This window comes from Hyperoodon ampullatus, assembly GCF_949752795.1.
Source record: "Hyperoodon ampullatus genome assembly, chromosome: 5".
Classification (NCBI taxonomy): domain Eukaryota; kingdom Metazoa; phylum Chordata; class Mammalia; order Artiodactyla; family Ziphiidae; genus Hyperoodon; species Hyperoodon ampullatus.
In genome coordinates, this window is record NC_136918.1 from 46,028,308 (window position 1) to 46,052,821 (window position 24,514).

Consider the following 24,514-nt stretch of genomic DNA (forward strand, 5'->3'; position numbering starts at 1 on the left):
CCTGCGTGCCCCTGGACTGCCCTGCTCTTACCTGGCGCAGGACCTTTGCATATACTGCTCCCTTCTCCCCTCTTGCTAACTGCAAGCAGCCTCCAAAGCTTAATTCAAGTCACCTTCTGTGGCAACCTTCTTTGATGGAATTCCCCGCCCAGGTCCCTTCCTTCCAGCCCCTGGTGCTTACCTAGCTGTAGCACTTACCTCACCACGTTGTATTAGTTGATTTTTATATCAGTGTCCTCCTCTGAGCTCTGTGTACCTTGAGGAAGTGGGAGCTATAACCGGTTCATCCCCACACCCTCAGCTCCATACACTCGGACTGGCATATGGAAGACCCCAATGAAGGTATATTGAATAAATGGAGGGAGGGAGGGAGGGAAGGAGGAAGGGAGAGAAGATATACTCAGGGTCAGATACCAAAAGGCTAAATAAAGTGACCTGGATGGTAATGGGGGTCCCAGCTTCCTCTGCTGGGCATCAGATAACTGGTTAGAGGACCCCTGGCCTTGTCCTAGACTGGCTCAGGTCACTAAAGCTGTGATTTGATCCTGCACCCATAACATTTACTTTGCCTTGTAATTATATACATTTCTTTGCATGATTATTTGAAGAGCATCTATGTCCCTATTAGACTAAGCTCTTTGAGGCAGCATCTGTCTTTCTCTTGTTCATCACAATATCCTAGTGCCCAACACAATGCCCGACACATAGCAAATATCCAGTAAATATTTGAAAAATGAATGAATATTGGAGGGAAGGAATCCCCTCCCCCACCCCCAAACAGACCCAGGATCAGTGCACTAAAGGGAGAAATGCAGAAACCACGGTCCCGGTTCCTCGGTTCCTTGGCAACTTGCCAAGGTTCCTTCTCTACCCCTTAATGAGCTTCGTCACCCTCACCCTCACTGCCATCAAACCACCCAGGCCCCAGCAGCCCTATCCCAGGAAGTGGGCCAGCGCCTGGGCTAAGCCTGCAGCATAATGTCCAGCATCCCCGTGGCTGAAACGGGGTTGGTGGATTTCCCCCCATGCCTTGGTTTCCCCCCTGCTATGCACCAAGCACTACTCCAGATTTTCCTATCTGTTCTTATATTTTATTCAAACGTCATACTAATAAAAATGGTAGCTGACATTTTTGAGTACTTACTATGATCCCAGCACACACTTTACACGTATTAACTGATTTAATGTTTGCAACAATTTCATGAGGTAGAAATGATTACTACACCTTTTTATAGATGAGGACATCCAGGCACAGAGAGGTCAACCTGCCCGAGGTCAAAGACTAGGAAGCTGGGCTTTGACCCCAGGTCTGCCTATACTCTAAATCTGCAGCCATTCCCACTGCACTACCCCAGTCACTCCAGATCTCGGGGTTCTAATCCAGGGTCTGGCCACCCAGACTTAGATCCAACAGCTACTGTCCAGGGACCTCTCCCTGGGGCCATCCTGGAGGAGGGGGATACTGTCAGGGGCTGAGCACAGTCTAGAGCAGCTTACTCTCTCTACCTATCCCTACTCTCTGTGTTCAGGCACAGAGAGAGGCACGAAATGTGTCATTTGGGGCTGCAACTCCCTCTCTGGGGCAGATGGGATGAGGGAGGTGAGGGGAAGCTGCCGGTACCCCAGGGCTAACACTTCCCCCCACCCCGCATCCCACTGGCTTCCCTTTTTAAGCACTAACTTGGGAGATCTAATTTTCTGCCCCCAGGAATGTGTAATTAATTAACGAAGACTCTAACCAGATTAACACCTCACTACCTCTCATTCCTCACCTGCCCGCAGGAAAGCCAGACCCCTCCGGAGTACCCTCATCCTTCCTATGCCCTAACCACGCCCCATCCCTCTGTACCCAACAGCTCCTGGGTCTGAGGACTCATCCCAGCCCCCAGTGAGACAGACACAGGTTAGCAGGGTTAGACGGCCCAGGTGGGAATGCACTGGGGGGGAGGAGCCTTCCAGGAAGGGGGATGGCTTTTGTCCTTCCTTCTCGGCATCCCTTCCCCCACCTCTTTTCAGTCGTGGGAAGCTCTTATGGTGTGTGGGTTGGGAGATGGGGCCAGGGAGGATCTTGTAACAGGACGTGAGAACCTGGGTAAGGGAGGTGACTTGGGGACATAGTGTGCATGCAGGGGAGTACAGATCTGATCACACGTGAAAAGTGGTATGTGTCCTGTGCTGCACAGGGCACATCCAACAGAGTACCTTATGCACCCCGGATTGCTGAGTTCCAGACGCCCCTTGAAATCTTCAGCCTGGAGCGCACACACCAAGTGTGCCTTCATTGTGCGGCTCCCAACCACCCCCCCGCCCCCCACCCCACCCCGGCGCTCAGCGCCCAGCTGTCCCGCTCCCTCTGCCTACCCGGTAGGCGGCGATGCCTTACCTCTTCGTGCGGAGCCCCCAGCCCAGACTCCCGCTAAAATGATTAGAGTGAAGGAATAGGTTAGGGGGTCACTCCAGGAGACGCTGGCCACGGACCCTCCCCCATTCCGCAGCCTCGGGAGTAGGAAGTGAACACTTGAGCAGGAGCTTGGAACGCCCCCTCCCCTTTATCTGAGCCCTCAGCCCGGGAATGCGGCGCAGGGTGTGCAGGACGCCACTCAGCACCGCGTCCCCTCCCCTGGCCGCCCGCCACACCTCGCGCCGTTGACAGCGGCGGCGCCTGGGCCCAAGGCGGCCTCGGGGCCCCGCATCGTCCCTTCGAGCCCCTGCCCTCGGCAGAGTCCCCAACCAGGGAAGAAAGGAGGGCTCGGTGGAGGAGCTCCGTCCCACCCGATCCCCGGTCCCCGGGTCCTCCCCCCGCCTCCCGCCCCACCCCCTCGGGGCCGCCCCTCCCTCGGGCAACCTCTGCAGCGCTGCTGGGCTCCGTGGGGGGAATACTAAGGAGCGGCGCGGCGGGAGAAGCCCCAGAGCCCCAGAGCGGGAGCGCGCGGCGAGGGGCAGAGCGGGCCCCGGAGCCGGCACCGCGCGACAGCCGTGCCCCTGACCCTCTCCCCGACAGGCTTTGAGCCGGCGAGCCGAAACCCTCCACCTCCGCCTTAGACCAACTCCATTCCCGCCGGCCTGGCCTGCCTTCCGGGGCCGGTCCCCTGCACCTGAAATAGCTGCCTGGGCCTCCACACCTGCAGCATCGCCTCCCCCTAGCTACTGCCCCCACTTAGAATTCCTCTACGGAGCTCTGCCCTGCCTGGAAAGATGTGCGAGATCTGTGAGGCTTTGTCCACACTCCCTCCCGGGTCCAGCCAGACCCGGATGGGCAGGTTCTTTGGAAACATGTTCCGTGCCCCACCAGGGTTTACTGCCCAAGGTTCCCTCCTCTGACACTGGGAAAGTGACTGCACACACCTCCCACCCTACCTCCCTGCGTGTTTCTGCATCTATGGGGCCTCTGAGGCCCACACCCACTCCACCCCCTTTCTCCTTTGACATTTATTTCCAGAAGCTGTTTTCCTAACCCTCTCCCTGGTTCTGGTTATTTATCCTCTGAACCTTTCAAGTGTGCAGGCAGTCTCTGGGTGGGAATCCCAGCCTCGGGCCTCACTTACTGGCTCAGCGACTTTGGGCAAGTTACTTAACCTCTCCCTTTCCTCCTCTGTAAAAAAGAGATAAAAATACTTCCTTCCCTGGCTGGGTTGTTGTGAGATTAAATAAGATCCGTGTATAAATGGAGCGGTTTAGCCCAGTGCCAGGAGCATAGTAATCGTTCAGTAAAGAGGAGCCACAATTCTCCACTGACACTTGCTGAAAGGAGCTGGCCTCTGCATCCGAACCCCAGTGGGTTCTCATCCCCTTTGTCTGGGGCCATGTGACCCTGGGAGCTGACCAACTCCCTCTACCCCCAGCCCCCTCAGAGACAATGGGTGTGAAACACCGTCTGTAAAACACCGTCCAGACTCCGACAGCCCCTGGGAAGGCCTGGGCCTTAGAAGGAAGGAGCTCTGGGGTAGTTTGCTCTCTACTGTCACTGCCCCACTTCCAAGAAGTTAGATGCAGCAAGGCTGAAGCAGAAAAGGGAAGTTGTACTTGGAGAGGCTTGGATCTGGCCTCCCAATAACTCCTGGGAATTCTGAAGGGCTGGTGCTGAGGGACTGTGAACTTGAGGGCATCAGGGAATCCTGCTTTGGGAGGTCGAATGAGAAGGGGCAAAAGAATCATCTTATTGCCTTTATTTCGCTGACTGCCCAGCTGGCCCCACGGCAGGGCAGAGGGCCAAGCTCTCACCCATACTCTCTGTGCAGGCCAGTGCGTACACACACACACACACACACACACACACACACACACACACACACTCACTCACTCACATCCGACCTCTGGCTCTGAGAGTCAGTCTCTGGGGGGCAAGGGGTTGCTCCTCAGCCTGCCCCTGCCTGCCCTTTTATGACAGCACCAAGGGCGGGGGTGGGGCAGGGCCCTCAGCCCCCAGAACAAGTCCCTGTGCAAACTGGAGGGGCCAGCTGGCTTCGGGATGGGGGTGTCACATTTCCCCATTCCCGGAGTTCCTTCCTCCAGTTCCTGAGGGAGGGACTGCTCTCTGCCTACCTGGGGGGCCAGACCCCTGCCAGGGCTGGGCCCTATGGAACCCAGGTTTATTCCCCACCTGACTGTGCCAGGACCTCCAGCACTGAAGAACAGCCAAGTCTGAGGTGGTGGGGATCCCCCACTGGAGAACAGGAAGGCCGGGGCCCCGAGGGGCTTGGGAGGGGTCATCACCCCCTCTCCTAATCCATCTTCAATATGAAGAGGTTTGGGGCAAACTTCCTGGGGAGGGAGCACAGGCCTGGAGGAGAAGTCCCAGCTTGGGCCTTCCCCAGACTTCCATCTTCTGGGCCACAGCCGAAGGCCAGGCATCCAAAAGTCCAAAAGTCCAAAAGTCCAGCCAGCTGGTCAGAGTCCCTGCACAGTCCTTGGAGGGCACCCATCCAGTGGGAGTCGGGTGTCAGACCTGCACAGGCAGTGTCTGGTTCATCTGCAGCCGCATGTCCTGGATACTGCTGAGGATCTTCTTCTGGTGGCCCGCCAAGGTGACCCCGATCCGGAGCAGGTCTCTGCAGACAGGCCAAGGGCACAGTCAGTCCCTCGCCCCTGCCCACCACTCTGGGCCCAGCTCAGGGCCCCCAGCCCTGCCCCTCCAAATGTGAGGCACACTCACTCTGCGGTCATCTGGGCCACCAGGTCAAAGGATGCAAACCCCGCACTGACAAAGCTCTCCTTGTACCGCCCCATCTTGATGGCATCTAGCCAGTCACCAACTGTCGTGAAGGTCGTGTAGTCTGGGACCGTGCGGTCCAGGAGAGGCTGTGACATGCTGTGGGGAGAAGAGAGGGACTTGATGAGTCCTGATGTCAGGGGAAGCAGGGGTAGTGCTGCTGGCTCGGGAGCAGGGCAGGGGCGGAGGCAGAAAAACTGACCCAGACTGGGCACTGGCGATGACCTTAAGGCTGGCGGCGTTGCGGATGAGCTTGTCCAGGGTGTTGACAATCTGGGAGAATTTGGGCCTGAGGTTCCGGTCCCGCACCCAGCAGTCCAGCATAAGCTGGTGCAGTGCTGTGGGGCAGTCCATGGGTGGGGGCAGCCGGTAATCCTGCTCCACGGCATTGATGACCTGGGCCAAGAGCAGGGAACCCTGGAGTGAGCCACCACTCTGCTCCCCAGCCAGCTCCCACCCACCCGAGCGCTCTGGCTGGCCCCACTCACATCCTGGTTGCTCATGTCCCAGTAGGGTCGCTCGCCATAGCTCATGACCTCCCACATGACGATTCCATAGCTCCAGACGTCACTAGCAGACGTGAACTTCCGATAGGCTATGGCCTCTGGGGCGGTCCAGCGAATGGGGATCTTCCCGCCCTGGTGGGGGGGGCACACGCCCTTCACCCTATGTCTCCGGGCTGGTCCCCAGCCCCGAGCCCCTGCCTGGTTGGCCCCGCCCCCAGTCTCCCTCCCGGCGGCTTCCTGTACCAGGGAGCTGGTGTAGGTAGGATCAGAGGGATCATCCTCCAGGAAGCGGGAGAGGCCAAAGTCTGAGACTTTGCAGACCAGGTTGCTGTTGACAAGGATGTTGCGGGCAGCCAGGTCTCGGTGCACGTAGTTCATCTCAGACAGGTACTTCATGCCGGCAGCAATGCCCCGCAACATGCCCACCAGCTGGATGACCGTGAACTGTCCGTCGTTGAGCTGGAGGCAACGAACAGGCTCAAGGGGGTGCCCGTTGCCTCCTGCCTGGCCCCGGGCCCACCCAAGACCTTCCTGCCTGCCCGCGTGTTCACCCTCTCCAAGTCCTCCAAGACCATGCCTCATCTACCCCTCTGACCATGTCCATTGTGCCCTGAGAGTAAGGAAGCAGCCCTCCTGTGTGGCCGGCATCTGTATATATCAACCCAATTAACCCCTGTGAGGACCCAAATAACTCTTACCATTCTCATTTTACAACCAAGGCAGCTGAGACTCAGGGAGGTTAAGTAAAGCCTGAGGTCACACAGGCAGTAGGGGGCGGGCAGAGTCCGGATGAGAACTCTGGTCTTTCTGGCTCTGAAGGCCCAGCTCTTTCCCTGCACCATGCCACCTCGGTAAATATTTGGACTTGAATAGGGTCTGCCTGACTTGTGGGAGGGGGTGGTTTGCCCAACCTAGCTCTCTGGGGGATGGGGGGAGGAAGAGGAGGAGGGGCCGGGGGCTGGCTCTTACCCGGAGGAAGGAGTCCAGGGCACAGTTCTCCATGAACTCGGTGAGGATCATGACTGGCCGACTTTTGGTGACCACGCCCTCCAACCGGATTATGTTGGGATGGTCAAACTGACCCATGATGGAGGCCTCGCTGAGGAAGTCCCGCCGCTGCCTCTCTGTGTAGCCCACCTTGAGTGTCTTGATGGCCACAAACACTTCCCGGCGGCCAGGCTGTTTTAGCCGACCCCGGCACACTTCCCCGAACTCCCCTGCAGGGCACAGGGCACAGATAGTAAAGCTACTTCTGTACCCAACCACCTCTGCCCTCCCTCGGGGTCACCACCAGCCTCTCCTCCCCACCGTGCCCCAGGGGACTCACCAGCTCCAATCACCTCCTCGATCTTGACGCAGGACACATCGATCTCCTTGGCAAACTCCCGCACAGCCTCATTAGGGTCTTCGTAGGTAAAAGGGTCGATATAAACCTTCATTCCAGGAGCAACTAAGGAAGAAAAGGTGGGTGTGAGAGGGGGTGAGATCCTTGAGCTGGGGACAGTGAGGGAACTCTGTGACCTGGGATACTGCCCCAGGCTCTTAACCCAGACAGGAACACATTCCCAGCCTCTCTGCTAAACCTGCTCCGTATTCCTCTGTTGAAGCCAGAACTTGCACCACCCCACGCCGCCACTGTCCTCTTGGTGAGAATAACCATAACGGCTAGACACCTAGGATTCTTCTTCTTTCTCCCTTATCTCTCATGGTGTCCAACTTATTTCAGATCCGTCCCTCCCCTCATTCCCATTGCCCCTGACCTTGTCCAGGCCATCAACACTCAGACTACTGCAATAGCCCCCCAGCTGGGCTCTCTGCCTCTAGACTTTGCTCACCAATCTAGCCCACATACCTGTCTTCCTACAATACTTTCATTGTATTGCTCCCCAGCTTGAGAGCCTTTCAGATTACCGGTGGTGCAGTCAAGTCCAAACTCCTCTGCCTGCCTTTCACGACCCTCCAAGGACTGGCCGCAACTACCCAGCCTGGCTTCCCAGCAGCTGTCAAACCAGCCTTCTCACTGCCCACCCTGTCGGGCACTCTCCCCACCCCACCCACTACCTTCCAGAGGCTCCTCTAGCCGGGAATGCTCTCCCCCACCTCTCTAAACCCTGCTTATCCCACCTGGCTCAGCTCAGCCCAAGGCTACGTCCTCCAGGAAGCCTTCCTCTTTTCTGAACTCTCACTGCCCTCTGTCCCAGGAACACCCGGCTTAACACTTAATTGTTCTCTCATTGTTTCCTGTGTATACCTGTGTTGTCTTTCTTACAAGACTGACTACCCCTGAGGACAGGGGTCACATCTCACTCATCTCTGGGGCTAGCGGGAGTGTGGTAGGGGCTCAGGAAATGGCATTTAATTGGAAGCAGGAGGGGGCAGCCAGGGTAGGAGTTAAAGGAATAAAGTCCCAGTCAGGGAAAGGGGTGTCTCCAAGCCCTGCAGGGACGAAGGGAGCTTTGGGAGGTTGGGATGAGGAGGCAAACTCACTGTATTGCTGCAGCTTCTCCGTGTACTCCGAATCCGAGCTGTGCCGCTGCTTCCTGGAGGGGCGGGGTGGAGGGTAGGCATGAGACAAGTCCGCAGCTCCTTCCCTTCAGGGGACCCTTGGGCTCACAGGAGGGGCAGAGAGCATAGGGGACCGCGCAGTGCCTGGTGCTATGGTCAGTGGCTACAGCTGCCACTGGGTCTCCGGGCAAGAGGCTCAGTGGACTTGGTCCCTGAGGGAATCTGCCAGTAGATTCAGGGGACAGGGAGGGGACAGGACGAGGACATAGGCATGGACTGGAGAGAGCCTTTCCGACAAGGACAGCCTGGGCCTAGGAAGGCTGTGGTTCTAGGGTTGACGTGGGTGATGGTTCACCTATATGGCGAGAGGGCTCTAGGGCACTAAAGGGAAGCTCTAGCCAGCCCCTGGGCCTGGGAGTACCTGAGGCAGACGACAGCAATGACCACAACAGCTACCACGAAGACAAGCCCGGCCGTGGCAGAGCCCACAATGAGGGGGAGCTGCTCCTGGAGCTGCTGGGCACCAGAGCCTAGAGACGGGGAGGGACAGGTGAGTGGTGGGGTGGAAAGTGTGGACAGGGGCAGGGACAGGTGTGGGGGGGTGTGTACCTCTCTCACTTGTGGTCTCAAACTCAGCCGGGTGGCTGTACTGCCCATAGCCAGCTACGGTGCGGGCGCGGACCTGGACCACGTAGCGGGCGTCAGGCCGCAGCCCGTCCAGCTGCACGGAGTTCTTCTGGCTGGTCACTGTGGAGGCGATGCCCTCACTCTGCAATACCAGGAGGAAGGCTGTGTCTCAGTGGGCCCTGACGCCCATCGGCCCCTGCCCAGCCCCCCTCAGTACCCAAGGCTTTGCTCCCAAGGGCCCCTGGCACTATCCGGGGTAATCTTCTTGTCCCAAGGCTTCCTCCTGCCCCTGGAGGCTCTGACCTTCTCAAAGTACTTCATCTCGTAGTCCAGGATGACTCCGTTGGGCCGCTCTGGGGGCGCCCAGGACAAGGTCAGGCTGCTTCCAGAGCTGCTGTGCAGGTGTAGTGTTGGCACTTCAGACGGGGCTAGGGGAAGAGTGGGGGGGCTCATCACGGGCCCTGGCATCCTTCCCAAGGACCCAGTTCCCATGGGACCCCCGATGATCTGTGCCCCAGGCAACCTCAGCTCTATGTGGGGGAAGATGACCCAGGCCCTACCCTCCTGTGTGCCCTCCTCACCAGCCTGGTTGGTGGTGATATTCACAGCCGCGTAGTGGGGGGGCAAAGGGCTCTTGCCCGAGACACCGTTGACTGCCTGCACCTCAAAGGTGTAGCGCGTGTGGGCCAACAGATGGCTGATGTAGACCCGGCGTTCTGTCAGGCCCAACTGCCGAGGCACAAACTCCACGTTGTCATCACAGCGTGAGCAGGTCGTGGTGCCCCCGGCCCCAAGGCCCCCATGGCACTTCTTGCAGATGACATTGTATAGGAGGTCGTCCCGGCCACCCAAGTCCCGGGGCTCACTCCACTCGAGGATCAGCGAGGTCTCATTCACATTGGAGATCACACCCCGGGGTGGAGACGGCACCGCTGTGGGGAAGGTGGAAGGAGAGGACAGTGAACTAGGGCCCTAGGACCACCGTCTGTCCAGAGTTCCTGCACACTCCAAGCTGCTTCCTACCTCCTTGCCTTTGCCTCTGCTTTAATAAGCGGAATACCTTTCCTACACTTCTTCACTGGGCACACTCCTATTTATTTGGCCTTTAAGGCTCAATTTGAGAGGTCACCTCCTCTTGGAAACCTTCCTTGATTCATTCTCTTCCCGTCCTCTGCATTCCTGTAACAATTCCTGGGCATCCCTCCAGCCCAGCACTTAGCACATTATATGGTCATTATCTGTTTTCACATCTGTTTCTCCCACCAGGTTGCAAGCTCCTAGAACAGTGGCTGTATCTTTTCCTCCATATCCCTGGCGCCTGGCAATTCCTGGCACCAAAGGCCGAAGCAGGGAAAAAGCAGGACACCACGCTGCCCCAGGGGTGTGAGGTCCCCTCTCCGGTTAGAGTTGGGCCAAAAGAATAGCAGTTCTATGGGCTTCCCTGGTGGCGCAGTGGTTGAGAGTCCACCTGCCGATGCAGGGGACGTGGGTTCGTGCCCCGGTCCGGGAAGATCCCACATGCCACGGAGCGGCTAGGCCCATGAGCCATGGCCGCTGAGCCTGCGCGTCCGGAGCCTGTGCTCCGTGGCGGGAGAGGCCACAACGGTGAGAGGCCCGTGTACCGCAAAAAAAAAAAAAAAAAAAAAAAAAAAGAATAGCAGTTCTAGACAGAGGAAGGAGTAATGGACTAGAGGGTCCTAGCCGGTTTCTGATACCCAGCGAGGAGCTAACAAATGCTTATTAAATGTTGGTGCAAGGGCTAAGCCTTTCAGCTCACCTGGATTCTGGCTCAGGGCCGGTCACTTCCTACCTGTGCCATGTTGAACACAACATCTAACCCCCCCGAGCCTCAGTTATCCTATCTGGAAAGTGGAGCTATTCATAGAGACTGTTTAGGCACCCCCAGGCTGGCCCACAGAGGGAAGGCCTGGAGTGGGAGAGTATGAGGACGCGCGTTCACTCACTGGTACAGGCACTGTCTGCAGAATCGGAGTCTGCGCGGTAGAAGTTACTGTGGCAGGTGCAGATGCTGGAGGCTGGAGAGGTGGTGCGGCTGTTGGGCGGGCAAGGCAGGCAGGGCCCCTCTCCCTGCTTCGCCTTGTAGCTCCCAGGGGGACAGGCTGGGGGGGAGAAGAGGATGGACATCTCACCTCCATCCCTGCAGACACCAACCCGCCACACCTCTGTGGGAATCTGGCCCTTCCCAAGCACAGGTCTCGGCCCCCCACTTCCCAGACTGCAGGGGCCGTGCTGGTACTGCCTAAGTCCAGCTGCAGCTACAAAAGGCCCTTTTGCCCCGTGGAAACCCCACATCAGCGGACTCCTCCCCGCCCCTGCCCCGCCCCCGACCCCCAACTCTGGGGCCTCACGGACGAAGAGTCAGATCCATCACCCGGACAGCCTGGACTTGTCGAGGCAGGGACGAGAGGGAGGAGGAAGAGGAGGGAGGGGGACGGGAAGAGACCATTAGCGGGCTGGCAGCAGCCTCTACTCTGCTGGGGTGCCCCACCCCTCCCTGAAGCTCAAGGATCATTATTCCTGAAGACCCTCAAGAACACCCCAGAACAGCCAGGAGGTGGGGCCTCTGAGTTTCGCAGCCAGCCTCTCTCCCCAGCCAACCAGGAGCAGGGCAGCAGCTCCTTTCTGCCCTGGGGCCGGGGTGGGCGCTGAGGAGGGGTGAGAAAAGGCGAGAAAGAAAGCAGGCAGGAAGGCTGGGGTCACCTGGAGTTCAGAGGCCTCAAAGCATCCAGGAGGGGAACCCCAATCTCCAAAGGGAGCCCAGAGCTCGGTGCCTGAACACCCCTTCAGAGCCTCTATTTGGGCCTGGGCTCTGGAGAGTCCCCACACCTACGCTGGCCATATAATTTATTAGTCAACCTGCACTATTTTGAGAGTGAAAGCGGGCACTAGTAATAATCACGTTAGCATGACAGGCATAAACCAGGACTGCCCTGGACATACTAAAGCATATGGTCATCCTGACCATATACAACTGCCTTTGGGGAGGTCGTCCGGGGTGTGGTATGCCCAGAGTTGGGTCTGTGCCCTTCTCTGGGGTTTAATCTCCCTCGACTAAGGTGATATCCATCCCAGCTCTTTTGAGCCAGTGGGAGAGGGGGCAGGGGCCAGGCCAGCCTGGTTGCTATGGGAACCACAGTGCATTTCCTGCTAGGGACCTGCAGAGTGTTAGCCGCTCTTCAGGTTGTCAGGCTCATCACCCCCACCCCTTTCTCCACTTAGGAGGAGGAAGTCTGGGGGCAGGTTCCCATAGAGAAGTGGAGAGGGGCAGGGCAAGGCACTGTTCACCTTCCCACGACAGCACCCGACACTGGGCCTCACAGCCAGGTTGGGCCTCCAGCCCCCTTACACTGAGGGTTGTGCTAACAGCCAGCTCCCACCCCTACTAGCTTCAGGCTGCAAGTGCCAGGAGGGAGAACAGGGCAGAGGGGACAGAAGACAAGGCCCTCAGCACCTTGGCTTGCATGGTCCAGCACTGGATGAGGCTGCAGTCCCAGCTCCCACATTCCCAGCTATGAGGCCTAGAGGGCAGAACCTCTCTGGGCCTTCTTATTGGCTAAACAGGAGACGTAGCTGGAATCTACCTTACAAAGTTGTGGTAAGGCTCAGATGAGAGAACCTCTCATGAACGGGTGTTATAGCTGGAAAATCTAGCACACCGTGAGGTCTTATGAGTCTCAGCAAGCCACCCAAGACAGGCCTCCTAACCTCCTCGTATATGAAACCAGGACCAAACAACCCTTGTCCCCCGTGCATCCCAGGGCTCCTGAGAGTCACAGCTAACACATGGTGCTGTGCTTCCCCACGTCCCAGGCACTGTTCCAAGGGCTGCCATGCACTGACTCAGTTAAGCCCCACTACAACTCCACGAAGGAATCACCATTAATGTCCCCAGTTTGCACATGAGGAAACCGGGGTTCAAAGAGTTAAATAACTTGCCCAAGGTCTCACAGATGGTAAGTGGCAGTCAGGACTCAGGACTTCAGAGACTGGGCCCCTAACTTCTATGCTATAAATACTGCTTCTCAAGATGCAGATGAGACCCCCCAGGTAAAACAGCCAAGCACGAGGTGCCTGCAGCTCTGGGTCCCACCTAAGACTTGCAGGGTGAAACGTAAACGTGGCGCTGGACAAACGGGCATCTCTGCTGGCCTCCCGAGACTCTGAGCACGTTCTTCGGGTGCCTCCTTGTCAAGAATTCTCCATGTCTTCCTTCCTCTCTCTTTAGTTTCATTTTTTCCTCCTGGTATCCTGGTGTCTCTCCTCATTTTCTCTCATCTCCCTCCTTGCACCATGTTTTCTGCACCTGATACCCCTCCTCCCTTTCCTCCCTCTGCCCCAGAGCTGAGGCCAGACCCCCCTGTCTGGCAGGTAGGAAGCAGTGGGTAGGGGGCAGCGGGCGGCTGTGGCCCAGACCCTCCCCAGGCCAGTCCCCACTCACGGCGACACTGGGACTCCTTGGCAGCTGGCTCGTGGCCGGTGGCACAGGTGCAGGCACCCACAGGCACCATCCACTCCCCGTCACCGTTGCAGTAGAGTTTGAGGGGTACCGACACCTCCACGGCGTTGGCGATGCAGGTGCCAGGGGCAATGACCAGTGAGGTGGGCTCAGCCCCAGTGAGGGTCTCGGGGAAGAGCGCGAAGCCTGCGGTGGTGGATGCGCACTTCTTGTAGAAGGCACGCACGGAGATGAGCGACATGCAGGCGCCCTGGTCCTGGAAGGCCAAGTAGAAGCCGGCCTTGGAGAGTGGCCCGAAGCTGCGCACCTTGGTGTTGACACGGCCGGCATCGAGCCGCGAGAAGCTCTCATCGGGCGCGATGGTGTCCACCTTCACGTAGGGGTTCTCCATCCAGAAGGGGGAGGAGGCCGAGGCCACGTCGCTATCAGCCTCATAGTAGAAGAGGTTGAAGGTCTCCTTGCAGGAGCCAGGGATGTTGGGGATGCTGTTGCAGTCACGCACAGTGAACTTGAGCTCCACGTAGACCCGCTGCACGTCCTGCCGCCAGATGAACCCTGTGCGAAGCCAGTTGTTCTGGCTTGACTCGCGCACATTACACACCTGGTACGTGCGGATGGGGTTCATGGCCTCGTCATAGCCGCTCACCTCTTCCCACTGTGCCAAGTGAAAAAGACAGAGTAAGCACTGGCATTTGCCAGGTGCTTATCACATGCCCAGATCTGCTATATTTACTTCACAGAGATGCTTCCATGGTGTAGTGGTTGAGCACACAGACTACGTGGGTTCAAATCCCAGTTCTCTGCTTGTGGTGTGACTACAGGTAAGTCACTTAACCTCCCTGTGCCCCCACTTCCCCATCTGTAACATGGTAAGAAGAAGATGTATAAAGAATAAATGACTTTAAATGACTACAGCACTGGGCTTCCCTGGTGGCGCAGTGGTTGAGAGTCCGCCTGCCGATGCAGGGGACACGGGTTCGTGCCCCGGTCCGGGAAGATCCCACATGCCGCGGAGCGGCTGGGCCCGTGAGCCATGGCCGCTGAGCCTGCGCGTCCGGAGCTTGTGCTCCGCAACGGGAGAGGCCACAACAGTGAGAGGCCCGCGTACCGCAAAAAAAAAAAAAAAAAAAAAAAGAAGACTACAGCACTTAGAATGGGGCACTTGGTAAGTACTATGTGAGAATTAGCTATAATGTTTATTATCTTTATGCCTCAATTTCATTGTCTATAAAGTGGGACTGATTGCAAGTAAATGAGGCTTTGAGGAATTAAATCCGTTTAATATATGTAATGAGCTTGCCCCAATGCCTGATACAGATAGAGCAAGCATTCAGTAAACTTTGGTTATCACTATTACCATCACATTTAACCTTCACAGCTCCTTAATAAGGTATCGCGCTGGCCAAAAAGTTCGTTCAGCTTTCTCCCATAACATCTCACGGAAAAACCCAAACAAACTGTTTGGCCTATCCAATACATCTGCTGTCCCCACTCCAGAGGAGAGGAAGTCAAGACTCACAAAGGCAGAGACTTGCCCAAGGTCACAGAGTTAGGTCTGGTAACTAAGGGCCTGTAATATCACCCAAATCCAGTGTTCTAGAACTTAGTGTAGTTGTGAAGGACATCTAGGGAGGTTAATTAGAACACTTTAGAGACGTCAGGACTACAGGAATGTAACAGTCAAGAAATGGAGGCCCAGAAAGACAAACTGTCTTGCTCAAGGTCACACAGCAAGTCAGAGATCTGGAACCAAGGTTTCCTTGTTCCCAAGCACCCAAGAAGGAGGGAGATGGTCAGGACAGACATGCAAAGGGCTGTCAGGCAGGAGAGGGATGGAAATAGGCTGAAAACAGGCTGGGGGGGTGGGCAGAGGGAGAACGAGACAAAGATGGTGTGTATGGGGCGGGGGACGGAAGCAGGCTGAAGAGTCAGAGATGAAAACACTCACAGAAATGGACCATCAGGCAAAGGAGGAAGGTGACAGATGAAGAGGATGGGGATGCCGCAAGAGGGGGAACTGACAAGCAGTGGGCAGAGGCAGCCCTTCTTGAGCCCTGCTGCAGGAGTTAATTGGCAACCAACACTCGGGAGAAATGGTGGGGAAGTCTTACCCCACTTTCTGGATGAGATGTCCATGCCAACTCAGATGTCACCCATTTTGTATCCATGAGGGTCTCTGGGGGAGCAAAAGGAGAAAAAAGGTCAGGGGCCAAGTTTAGGATGAAGAGAAAGAGGAGGTTGCCCAGGAAAGGCCAGGACGCCAGACATTGATTCCCACCAGGTACTCCCACCCCACCCCCAAGTTCCCCAAACCCTCAGCTCCCCTGGCCCAGAGGAGACCCTGCAGCCACCCCCAGAGATGTCATAGCCCCAAAGATGTCTTGTCCGGCCAGCTGGGAGTGGGTGTCAGCTGCTGACCCCAGGTCTGGGTTAATGAGGCAGAAGCCAGGGCCAGTTCACACACCTACAAGCTCTGCTAATCTCCACACAAAGGGGCTGGCAGGGCCTTTATCCTGGAACAAAGGGCCGTGTGCTCCAGACCCTGCTGCTCAGGCCTCCCCTGACTCCACTCCCAGCACAAAGGCCCAGCTCCACACACGCCCAGGGGAAGGGAAGAGCAGTCACAGGCCAGAGCCCACTCTCACCCAGCCTCCCACGGATCACCTCTGGAGGACAGGACAGGAATGCTCTTTGAGGATGGGGTGAGGGCCACCAAGGCCCAGACTAGTTCCTCTAGAGCTAGTTCAGTTCTTCCTGCAATCCTTGGATAAAAGTACTGTTGGCGTACCTCTTTTACAGATGAGAAAACTGATGCCCAGATGCAGTATATATAGGGCGTAAGGTAAAACTGTTAGGACTTGAGGTGAAAAGTTGAAAGGTGACTCAAATTCAGGTCTATCTGATTCTACAACTAACCCCTTAACCAGGGCACTCTGACTGCAATATGCCCCTCTGTAAAGGGGGAACAGAGAAAGCCTGGAAAGCTCCTGTGTATACTCTAAGTCCCAACCAAGATGTCACCTCCTCCAGGAAGCCTTCCCTGAACCACCAAGTCAGGGTTGGATGCCTTCCTCTATGCATCCAGGGCCAGGTGCTTTGTCATAGCACCGATCCTGTTCTGAGCTTCGGATTTTTTTATCTGTTTCCTTTTGCTCGGCCACAGGAGGGGCCTATTAATGTTTCTGACGTAAACTTGCTCCCCTAGGAACCTGGATCCTGGGTTCTGGCTTGAAAACTCTCCTCTCTGACAGTGTGACCCCAACATTAGACCTAGGAGCAGGAAAGAGGCCCCAAGTCCTTTCCCATAGCCTGGAAGACAGCCAGCAGTTCTCCCCTCAACTCCACGCTGGAATGGCGCAGGGCCGCCCCAGAACTTCTGAAGGCCTCTACATCAACAATGGGGCAGGCTGGAGGTATCCAGGAAGGGAAAGACCCAAACCCCACAGGCTCCAGGCTTGCGGCCTTCACCAGTTTCCTGCAGTCTGGGACTGAGCCTAGGATGGTGGATGGGGCAGCTGTGGCCCCAGGCCCTCATGTGAGGCAAAGGGGGCAGCGAGCAGCAGCCATTCACTTTGGGGAGTGAGGCTCCCTCGTCTTCCTGCAGCAGCAGCTGGTCCCTGGAGGGCCCGGCTGCAGGATGAGCTATCCCAGCTTCATCGTCGGTGGCCTGACAGGCCCCTCTGGCAGGCAGACAGACAGACACAGACATTTAGCAGGGGGGTAGAGGGGTACGGGAGGGAAGAGGGGATGGGCAGAAGCAGGGGCCCCAGAGACAGGCAGGGAGGGAGACAGGCGGGCGGAGCAGGCGGATGGTGGGCGGCACCGAACTGGAGAGATGGGCAGAGCCGGCTGGCTAGGACCAGACAGCCGGGATGGCCGGCGGTGGACTACAAAAGACAGCGAGATGGAGAGACAAGGAGGCCCCAGGAGACAGACACAGAGACAGAGAGGGAGGCTGCCAAGTAGCCTCTTCGCTAGCCAGCGGCCCGGAGTACCGCTGTCCCTGGGAGCCGGCGAGCCTAGCGCACCCCCTCCCCCCAGCCAGTCCGCCTGCTTGTCTGCCCGCCGCCCGCCGCCCGCCGCCCGCCGCCGAGCAGGCCAGGGCTCCCACCGCTCCCTCGCGCTGCCTCCCTCCTCCATCTCCCTCACTTCCTTCTGCTCAGCCAGTGCCAAACCCATCTGGAACTGTTTAAACCCAAATATTCAGCCCCTCCCCCCTCCAGCCAGATTCCTCCGCAGTTTAAAACTAGCCCTGCGCCGGCTCGGAGAGGAGGACTGGGGGGAGGGGGCGGGGGGAGGTTGGTGGGGTAGGATCTTCGTTTCTGTTTAATTTCTGGGGAGCGAGAGAGGGAGGGGGCGGGGATCGGCCCTCGGCCATCGCTCAGCCTTGGCCATCGCTCAATCTCGGCACATTTTTCCCATTAATGAGGAGAGGACTTAGATTTCGAGTCATGTGTGCCTGAGGAAGGGCTCGGTCACCCTGGTGGGGAGGGGGCTTGCTCTCTGGGGGAGGGGAGGGGCCTGCTCGCTTCAGCAAGAGGGAGACCCTGAGGTGCCTGGGTCCCAGCCTCAGGAAGAACATGGGGGGGGTCCCCAGAATCCATCTGTCTGGGGGGTGGGCCGGAGAGAGACCCAGCCCAACAGAGCCCACCTTTTCTATGTGTGTGGCATGTGTGGGTGTGGGTGTGTGTGTAGGTACACATGCGGGGGTAAAGGATACAGGTACAGGGGACAAGGACAAAAGAGGAATGAGGGAGCAAGCTCCACATTCTCCAGCTACCAACTGCGCCCGCACCCTCCTCTGTCCCACCAAGTGGCTGCTCCCCGATACAGCCCCACCAACCCACGAAGCAAGCAGGGAAGTGGCCACCAGGCCTTTCTGCGATGTTCTGGGACTGGGGCTTCAGTGCTCAGCAGGAAAGCAGCACCCCTTTCAGGTTTCACAGGGCCGCGGGGAACAGCCACGTGGCAGCAGCTGTGTGGCCCCCGCCTGTGCACACACAGACGCACACACGTCACCCAGTTCTCAGTGGCTGGGCTCGTTCCCGCCACTGGGGCCAAAGAGCGACAAGTCACACGTATGGTGGACAAAAACACACGAAGCCACAGCCACCCGCAAACACACACACGGCTTCACACACAGCCACAGTCTGTCTTTGACGGACACACGGATACATATGGTACAAGCAGATCAGTCTTCCTGAGACATTCATATACAATGAGTCTTTCCTACACACAGATTGGGCTTGCCTTAGGCAAAGACTCACTCTCACAGCCCTCAGATGTGCGGATTTCCTGAGACATATGCATACGTGAGGGCACGTGCATTCAACAGTGCGTTCTCCCTACACACCCAACTGCACACTATTGCCAACCACAAGTCACAGTCTTGAGTGTAGTCAAGTACAAACACAAACACCAGTTTCTCTGTACAGACACGGTGACATGCTCTTACACAGTCACACACAACTAGCATCAGCCGCACACGCACAGATGCCCATTTGCACCAAAACATTCCATAGGAGCATGCAGACACAGTGTAAGTATCAATATCTAGAGGTTGTGTAAAGCCTCAGAGGTGCATCCTCCGTGCACATCTCACACACACCCACACCCACACACACGCTACAAGCACGTTCTTTCTATGAGGTGAGTTTTCAAGTGGGGTGGAGGAAGAGTTCGGAGAGGGCACTGTCTGCTAAGAAAGCAAAGGTACTGGGGCAGCCTCGGCCAGAGGCTCAAGGAAGGAACAAGCCCCAGACCAGCTTCCTGTGGCCCGGACCCAGGCAGGAGCTGTCACAGGTCATGAGGCTAGGGGTGGGGCAGGGGCATGAAGATGATTCTGGGTGTGGCTGGGTGCAGCCTCCCCAGGTGCAGCCCTTGCCCAAGCAGCAGGCCACTTCCCTGCCAGCACAATGGCACCATCCCCAGCACTGAGCCCTTGGGGAGGGGGTGGCACGATGAAGGCATTTAGCCTCAGGAGCTTCGGGCAACACATAAGTTGGGGGCTCAGCAGGAGGAGAACATCGTGGGCACCCAGCCTGTGTCTGAGGGCCTCACTGGGCCGCCCTGGTGCTGGGAGCCTGCCACCTGCCCTAGTGAAGGGCCAGGGACACACAAGTTTATGGAGCTGCCAGACCCCACAGCAACCCCAGGCCCCAAGTCACACAGAGCACCCCACCCTGGGAACAGGCATGCCAGTGAGATCAGAGAATCAAAAAAATCTAGAGACAGGAGCAAGAAACCCACCGGCCCAAACTCCAGACCAAGGACGTGGAGGTGGTGGGAAAGGTCACGCTCCTGGGCTGGGCCAGCAGCGCGTGCAGGGGCAGGAGGACAGAGGGGCAGGGTCCGGGCAAGAAGGCACACCCCGGAACCCTGCCTGCAAAGAGAGGGAGGAAACTCCCGGTCACCTCGGAGCTGGTCCCCCTCCTCCGCCTGGGGTCCCTACCTCAGCCAACCAATCCAAGGGATCTGTCCCGTCTTCTCCCATCCTTCTCCTCCCCTGCGTGTCGGTGTGTGTACACGCGTGTACCAACCTGCGCACTCAGGGTGGTCAGCCCGGGGAGAAAGGGGTCTTAGGCAGACCCTGCCATGGGACCTGGGGGGCCACCTCCCTCCCCCTGCCATGGCCCCGAGGGCCTCCAGTCTGGGATGGAGGAGAGTGGAGCATCCCAGAACAGAACACATTTTGTCTTTCATTCTTCCCCTCAGATCACGGAGATTTATAATTAAATAAACCTGAGAGGGAGGAGAAGGGAGGAAGAAGCACAGGACAGGAGCCCAAATGCCTCAGTGCTCATCCAGAGCCCCCACCCCAGTTGTGGCCCTGCCAGCATCCAGAAGGACTGATGAACAGCTAGCCTTTGAGCCCTTCCCTGGGATCCCAGCCACAGCGGGTCTGACCAGGAGTCTGGGGGCGGAGAGGCAACAGGAGACCCCCGATGCCAGGGCCAGCCCTTGGGGCAGGGGGCCTCTCCCACCCCATCAGGTGCCCAGATGTATCCAGTCTCCCTCCCCCCACTCCCAGCTGCCCAATCCCGACAAACCAGTTTGACTCAGCACAACAGGCAGGGCTACAATTTTCAAACTATGCAGGCCTGGTGATTCAGCCTCTTCATGCTGTTTAATTAGTGTAAGGCGGGTGGCGGAGGCCTTGCCCACAGCAGCTTTGGGTTAGCTCGCTGCCGCTGAGGCCACAGTGGCGGCGGTGGCAGCAGTTCTGGTTAAAGGGAAGACAGTGACGGGCAAACTGGTTCCCCCAAATCCCTGCTGCTGTCCCTTGTCGCAGCTCTGAGGTGCCAGCTCAAGACAAACAGGGGCGGGGCGGTGGCGGGGGGCTGGAGAGCCAGAGGCCACTGGAACAAGTGAGGAAGCCACAGAAACCCCAGCCTGCTGTCCCCTCTCGGCTGCCACCTACTCAGTGGTCACTGCTGCTGCCTCTGAGCAAGAGATGGGTCACAAACTGCCTCTCCCCACCCAGGGCCTGCTTCCACTACAGCAGCAACTCAGCTACAGGGCTTGCCTGGGAGAAGGCTGTCCAGCCCCCCCTCTTACATCTGGTAACTGTTTCTTTTTTCTCAAAAGGGTTTCTTCCCAGCAGGAACCTCCTCATCCTATCTGAGGTATAAGGACACTATGGTCCAGACATCCTTCCTATCCCACGCCCCGTTCCTGGTCTGCTCACCTACTGGACCCCACTCCCTGGTTCATGGTCCTGAAGGGGAGAATGGTCTTGGCTTGGGGGACTGGGGAACATTACCTGAAAGCAAAGTGAGCAAAAAAGTGGCCCTGTTTCCCTGTGAGTGAGGGTAAATTTGAGGGCAATTTGTGTGTGTGTTTGGTGAGGTGTGTGTGTGTGCACATGGGAATCAATCAGAGGGCAAGGAGAGAGGTGTTTCTTCAACCAGGGAGGACAAGCAAAGACCCTGGCTCCATCCTCATGGAAAACTGATGAGATATTTGGATGCAGAATGTAGCTGCATGAATGCCAAGTGTATAGGGAGGAAGAACAATCAGGTGCTAGACAGCATCTAATCAATGAGACCATGAGGGACAGCACCCACAGCTCAAGGACCCTGGGCCTAAATATAATGACCTCAGAGGCCAAGAGCCTAAAGTCTCCCTAAGGCCAAGGGCAAACCAAATCCTGGCAAAACCAAAGGGAAGGCTGGATGGAGCAAGGGAGTGAGATCCTCCACCCATAAAGCTTGGGGGGCTGAAGAGAGCTTCAGTGCTGGGCGTCCCACCTAGCCCTGTCCTCTGGCCACAGCCCAGGACCCCCAGGTCCACCCATCCCGCCATTTGAGCTCCAGAATAGGGATGGGGTACAGGCAGGAGTCAAGGACAGCTGTCTCCTGACCCAGCTCTCTTCCTATCCCATCCTTTTCCTCCCAAAGCTGGAAAGAGATGGAGGTGTGGGGACAACTTCCTCCCCAGATCAACTTTTCCTCCTCCTATTATTGCATCCTCTAAGCTCCCTCCAGCAGGGCAAGGGTACACACCAGTTTCACTTTCTGGTGCTCCCCAAGGAGCAGACCCTAGGGTAACAATAATAACAGTTAATCCTTGAATAACAATGGCTGTGCTAAGCACTTGACACACATTAAGGATTCAATCTTCATAACAGCCCTAGGAGGTGGGTTCAACTACTATCCTATCTCACAGTGGGTTCAACCACTATCCCATCTCACAGTGAGGGAGAGCAGGAGTGTTGTTAGGTAGACCACTGGGCTGGGGTCAGCGCCCTGAGGCACCATCTCTCTTTTTCCTTTCATTCTCACGCCAGCAGAAGACCCTAAGTTCTCATATACGGCAAAAGTGAAGGAACTCGTGAAAGCCACACTTGGGAGGCACTGCTACCTTCCTAGGGGCACCCCACACTGGCCCAGCCTCCCAGCCACCACCCACCCAGCCAGGGAATAGCCCCAGATCCCACTTCACAGCCTGAGGGAGGAGGGAACAGAGTAGGGGCAGTGGCCCCACTGTCCTCTCTTTCCTGGGCTGCTACAGCTCATCAGGCCTCTGCCTCCTGGTCAGCCCCTCGGGTCCTGGGCCTGGAGGACTGGATGCCAGCTCCCAGCTAGGGCCTGCCAGCTAGGGTCTAGAAGGACCAGCAGATTGTGAGGGGTGAAAAGGAGGAAGAAAGGAAGGGAAAGAGGAAGAAGGGAGGGAGGAAGGAAGGGGTGAGCCTTTTCAGGTACCCCTTGCTCACCTGACCCAAACCACGCCCCCACTCCACTCTCAGCATCAGCACCCACCACACCCCACAACAAGGGCTCTGGGGCCTGGCACACACAGTCCTGTAAGTGCGTGTGCCTGTGTCGCCTCTCCTGGGCTAGGACACAGACCTGGGAACTCCAGCAGGCTCCCTGGCTCACACCCTTGAGGCAATCAACAACAAAGCCCCACACCGGTTTCTCACGCCTGTGATCCTATCACACACATGTGGGTGAGCGTGCACAAGTGTGGGCGCGACCTCGGTGTGTCTGTCTGGATTTGCATGCGTCCACCCGTGTGAATCAGTCTGTCAGCACCAATGGGCTCAGAGATAAAAGACGTTCAGAAGAATGTTGTTTTTCCCCTGAGAAAATGAGAAAGCACCAGAGGATGCCTTTCTCTCAGAACCCTGCTCTTTTTTCCTTCCAACCTTTAAATTTACCGATTGTGAACATATGAACAAACCAAGTCACACGGAATTCATGTGTTTGTTCTTAAACTAAGAAAGTGACTGGATTTGTTAAAGATACCAAATATAAGTACTGCCTATAATCCCAATTTCCCCCAAATTTCTGTGGTGCCCTTCCCTCCACCTTAAGGAAGGTTTTTCTTCCCTCATTTAACGGCTCCAAAAATTTGGGGAACTGTGCGTTTGTGTCTGCATCTGTCTGTCTATTGTTTAACCAGTGTCAGTGCCTCTGTCCCCTCAGGCTTGTGTCAAGTGGATGTGTGTGAACTCTCCCACCGGGGCCAAAAACACTTGGGCTGTCCATCCAAGCACACTCGTTTGGAAGTTGGAGCAGTCTCGGCAGGTTTCACAGAACCCATCGAGAGAAGTCCGGCCTTTTCCCACCGGCTAATGGGTAAGGCACCGGCCCTGGCACTACCTGGGACAAGCCCCGGAACCTCAGGGGTTCGGTGGAGACCCCAGCACTCGGGGTGTCCTGCTAGAAGGCAGAGGGGGTGCCGCAGAGACGCGTGCAACGCCGGTGAACACAGCACCTCGTGGGTAGTTGGCGCTCATAAACCGTAAACAATAACAGGCCCCCGTCTCTCCATCCCCGCAGCCATTCCCTGACAAAGCGGGGTACACGCACTCACACTCTCACAGATCACTCCAAGGGGTTCCGAACCAACGCCGCCCCTCAACCTGGGGAGTCCCGCTTCGCCTCCACCCACCACAGCCCCGCATCAGCCTCAGAGCCCCCGCCTTGCCTGGTGGGTCGCCCACACTTCCTTGCCTCCAGGAGGTGCCCAGGGCCCCGCTCCTCTGCCCTGAGTGCGGGGTACTCCCTCAGAAGCTCACGGCCGGGCCATGACTTTCGGGGACGCTCTCCCGAGTCGAGCAGCCCGCGATCCCGCAACCGGCGGACTGCCTGCCACAGAGGTAGCTGGAGCCTCCGAGGCGGCGCCGAGAGCGTCCTCCCCACCCCATCCTCCGGGCCCTGGAAAGGGCGCGGGTGACCGAGCCTCCTCCGAAGTGCGCCCAGCCCTCATCGGACCAACACCGCAGACCCTCCCGGGCCCACGCTCGGGCGACCCCGGACACCTTAACCCTTGGACGCGCCCCCCGACGTCGCTCACCTTCCAGCGCCCGGCAGCCGGAGGGCAGCAGCAGGGGCAGCAGCAGCAGCGGAGAGAGCAGCGGCAGGAGCCCCGGCGGCGGCGGCGGCGGCGGCGGGCGGGCTCGGGCCATGGCCAGGGCGGGTTCCGGGAGCCGAGCCGAGCCGCGCCGGGCCGCGCCGGCGGGGCTGCGGGGACCCGCGGGAGGGTCCGCTCGGCGGGCTACGAAGAAGGCTCGCGCACGGTGGTCCCAGGAGATCCAGGCAAGGAGAGGGTGCAATCCAGGCAGGCGGCTCCGGGACCGAGGCGGCGCCCTGAGCCGGGCGATGCTGAGGGATGAGGGCAGGTCGGTCCCAGGGGAATCTGGACGGACCAGTCCTGGAGGATCCGGGGCGCTTGGAGAGCTCG

At 57.7% G+C, this 24,514-nt stretch overlaps 1 protein-coding gene across 1 annotated transcript; it reads right to left on the reverse strand.

Annotated features, from left to right (window-relative positions):
- Positions 1-4,151: 4,151 nt before the first annotated feature.
- On the reverse strand, positions 4,152-24,239 carry EPHB3 (EPH receptor B3; the record flags this gene model as incomplete). Its single annotated transcript, XM_079704334.1, has 16 exons — positions 4,152-5,048; positions 5,153-5,308; positions 5,412-5,605; positions 5,698-5,847; positions 5,959-6,174; positions 6,685-6,932; positions 7,043-7,165; positions 8,203-8,255; positions 8,642-8,750; positions 8,830-8,989; positions 9,151-9,275; positions 9,429-9,779; positions 10,812-10,967; positions 13,307-13,979; positions 15,436-15,500; positions 24,128-24,239. The coding sequence occupies 16 exons, from the start codon at positions 24,237-24,239 to the stop codon at positions 4,940-4,942; spliced, it is 3,000 nt and encodes a 999-aa protein (XP_079560460.1). The 3' UTR covers positions 4,152-4,939.
- Positions 24,240-24,514: the final 275 nt, after the last annotated feature.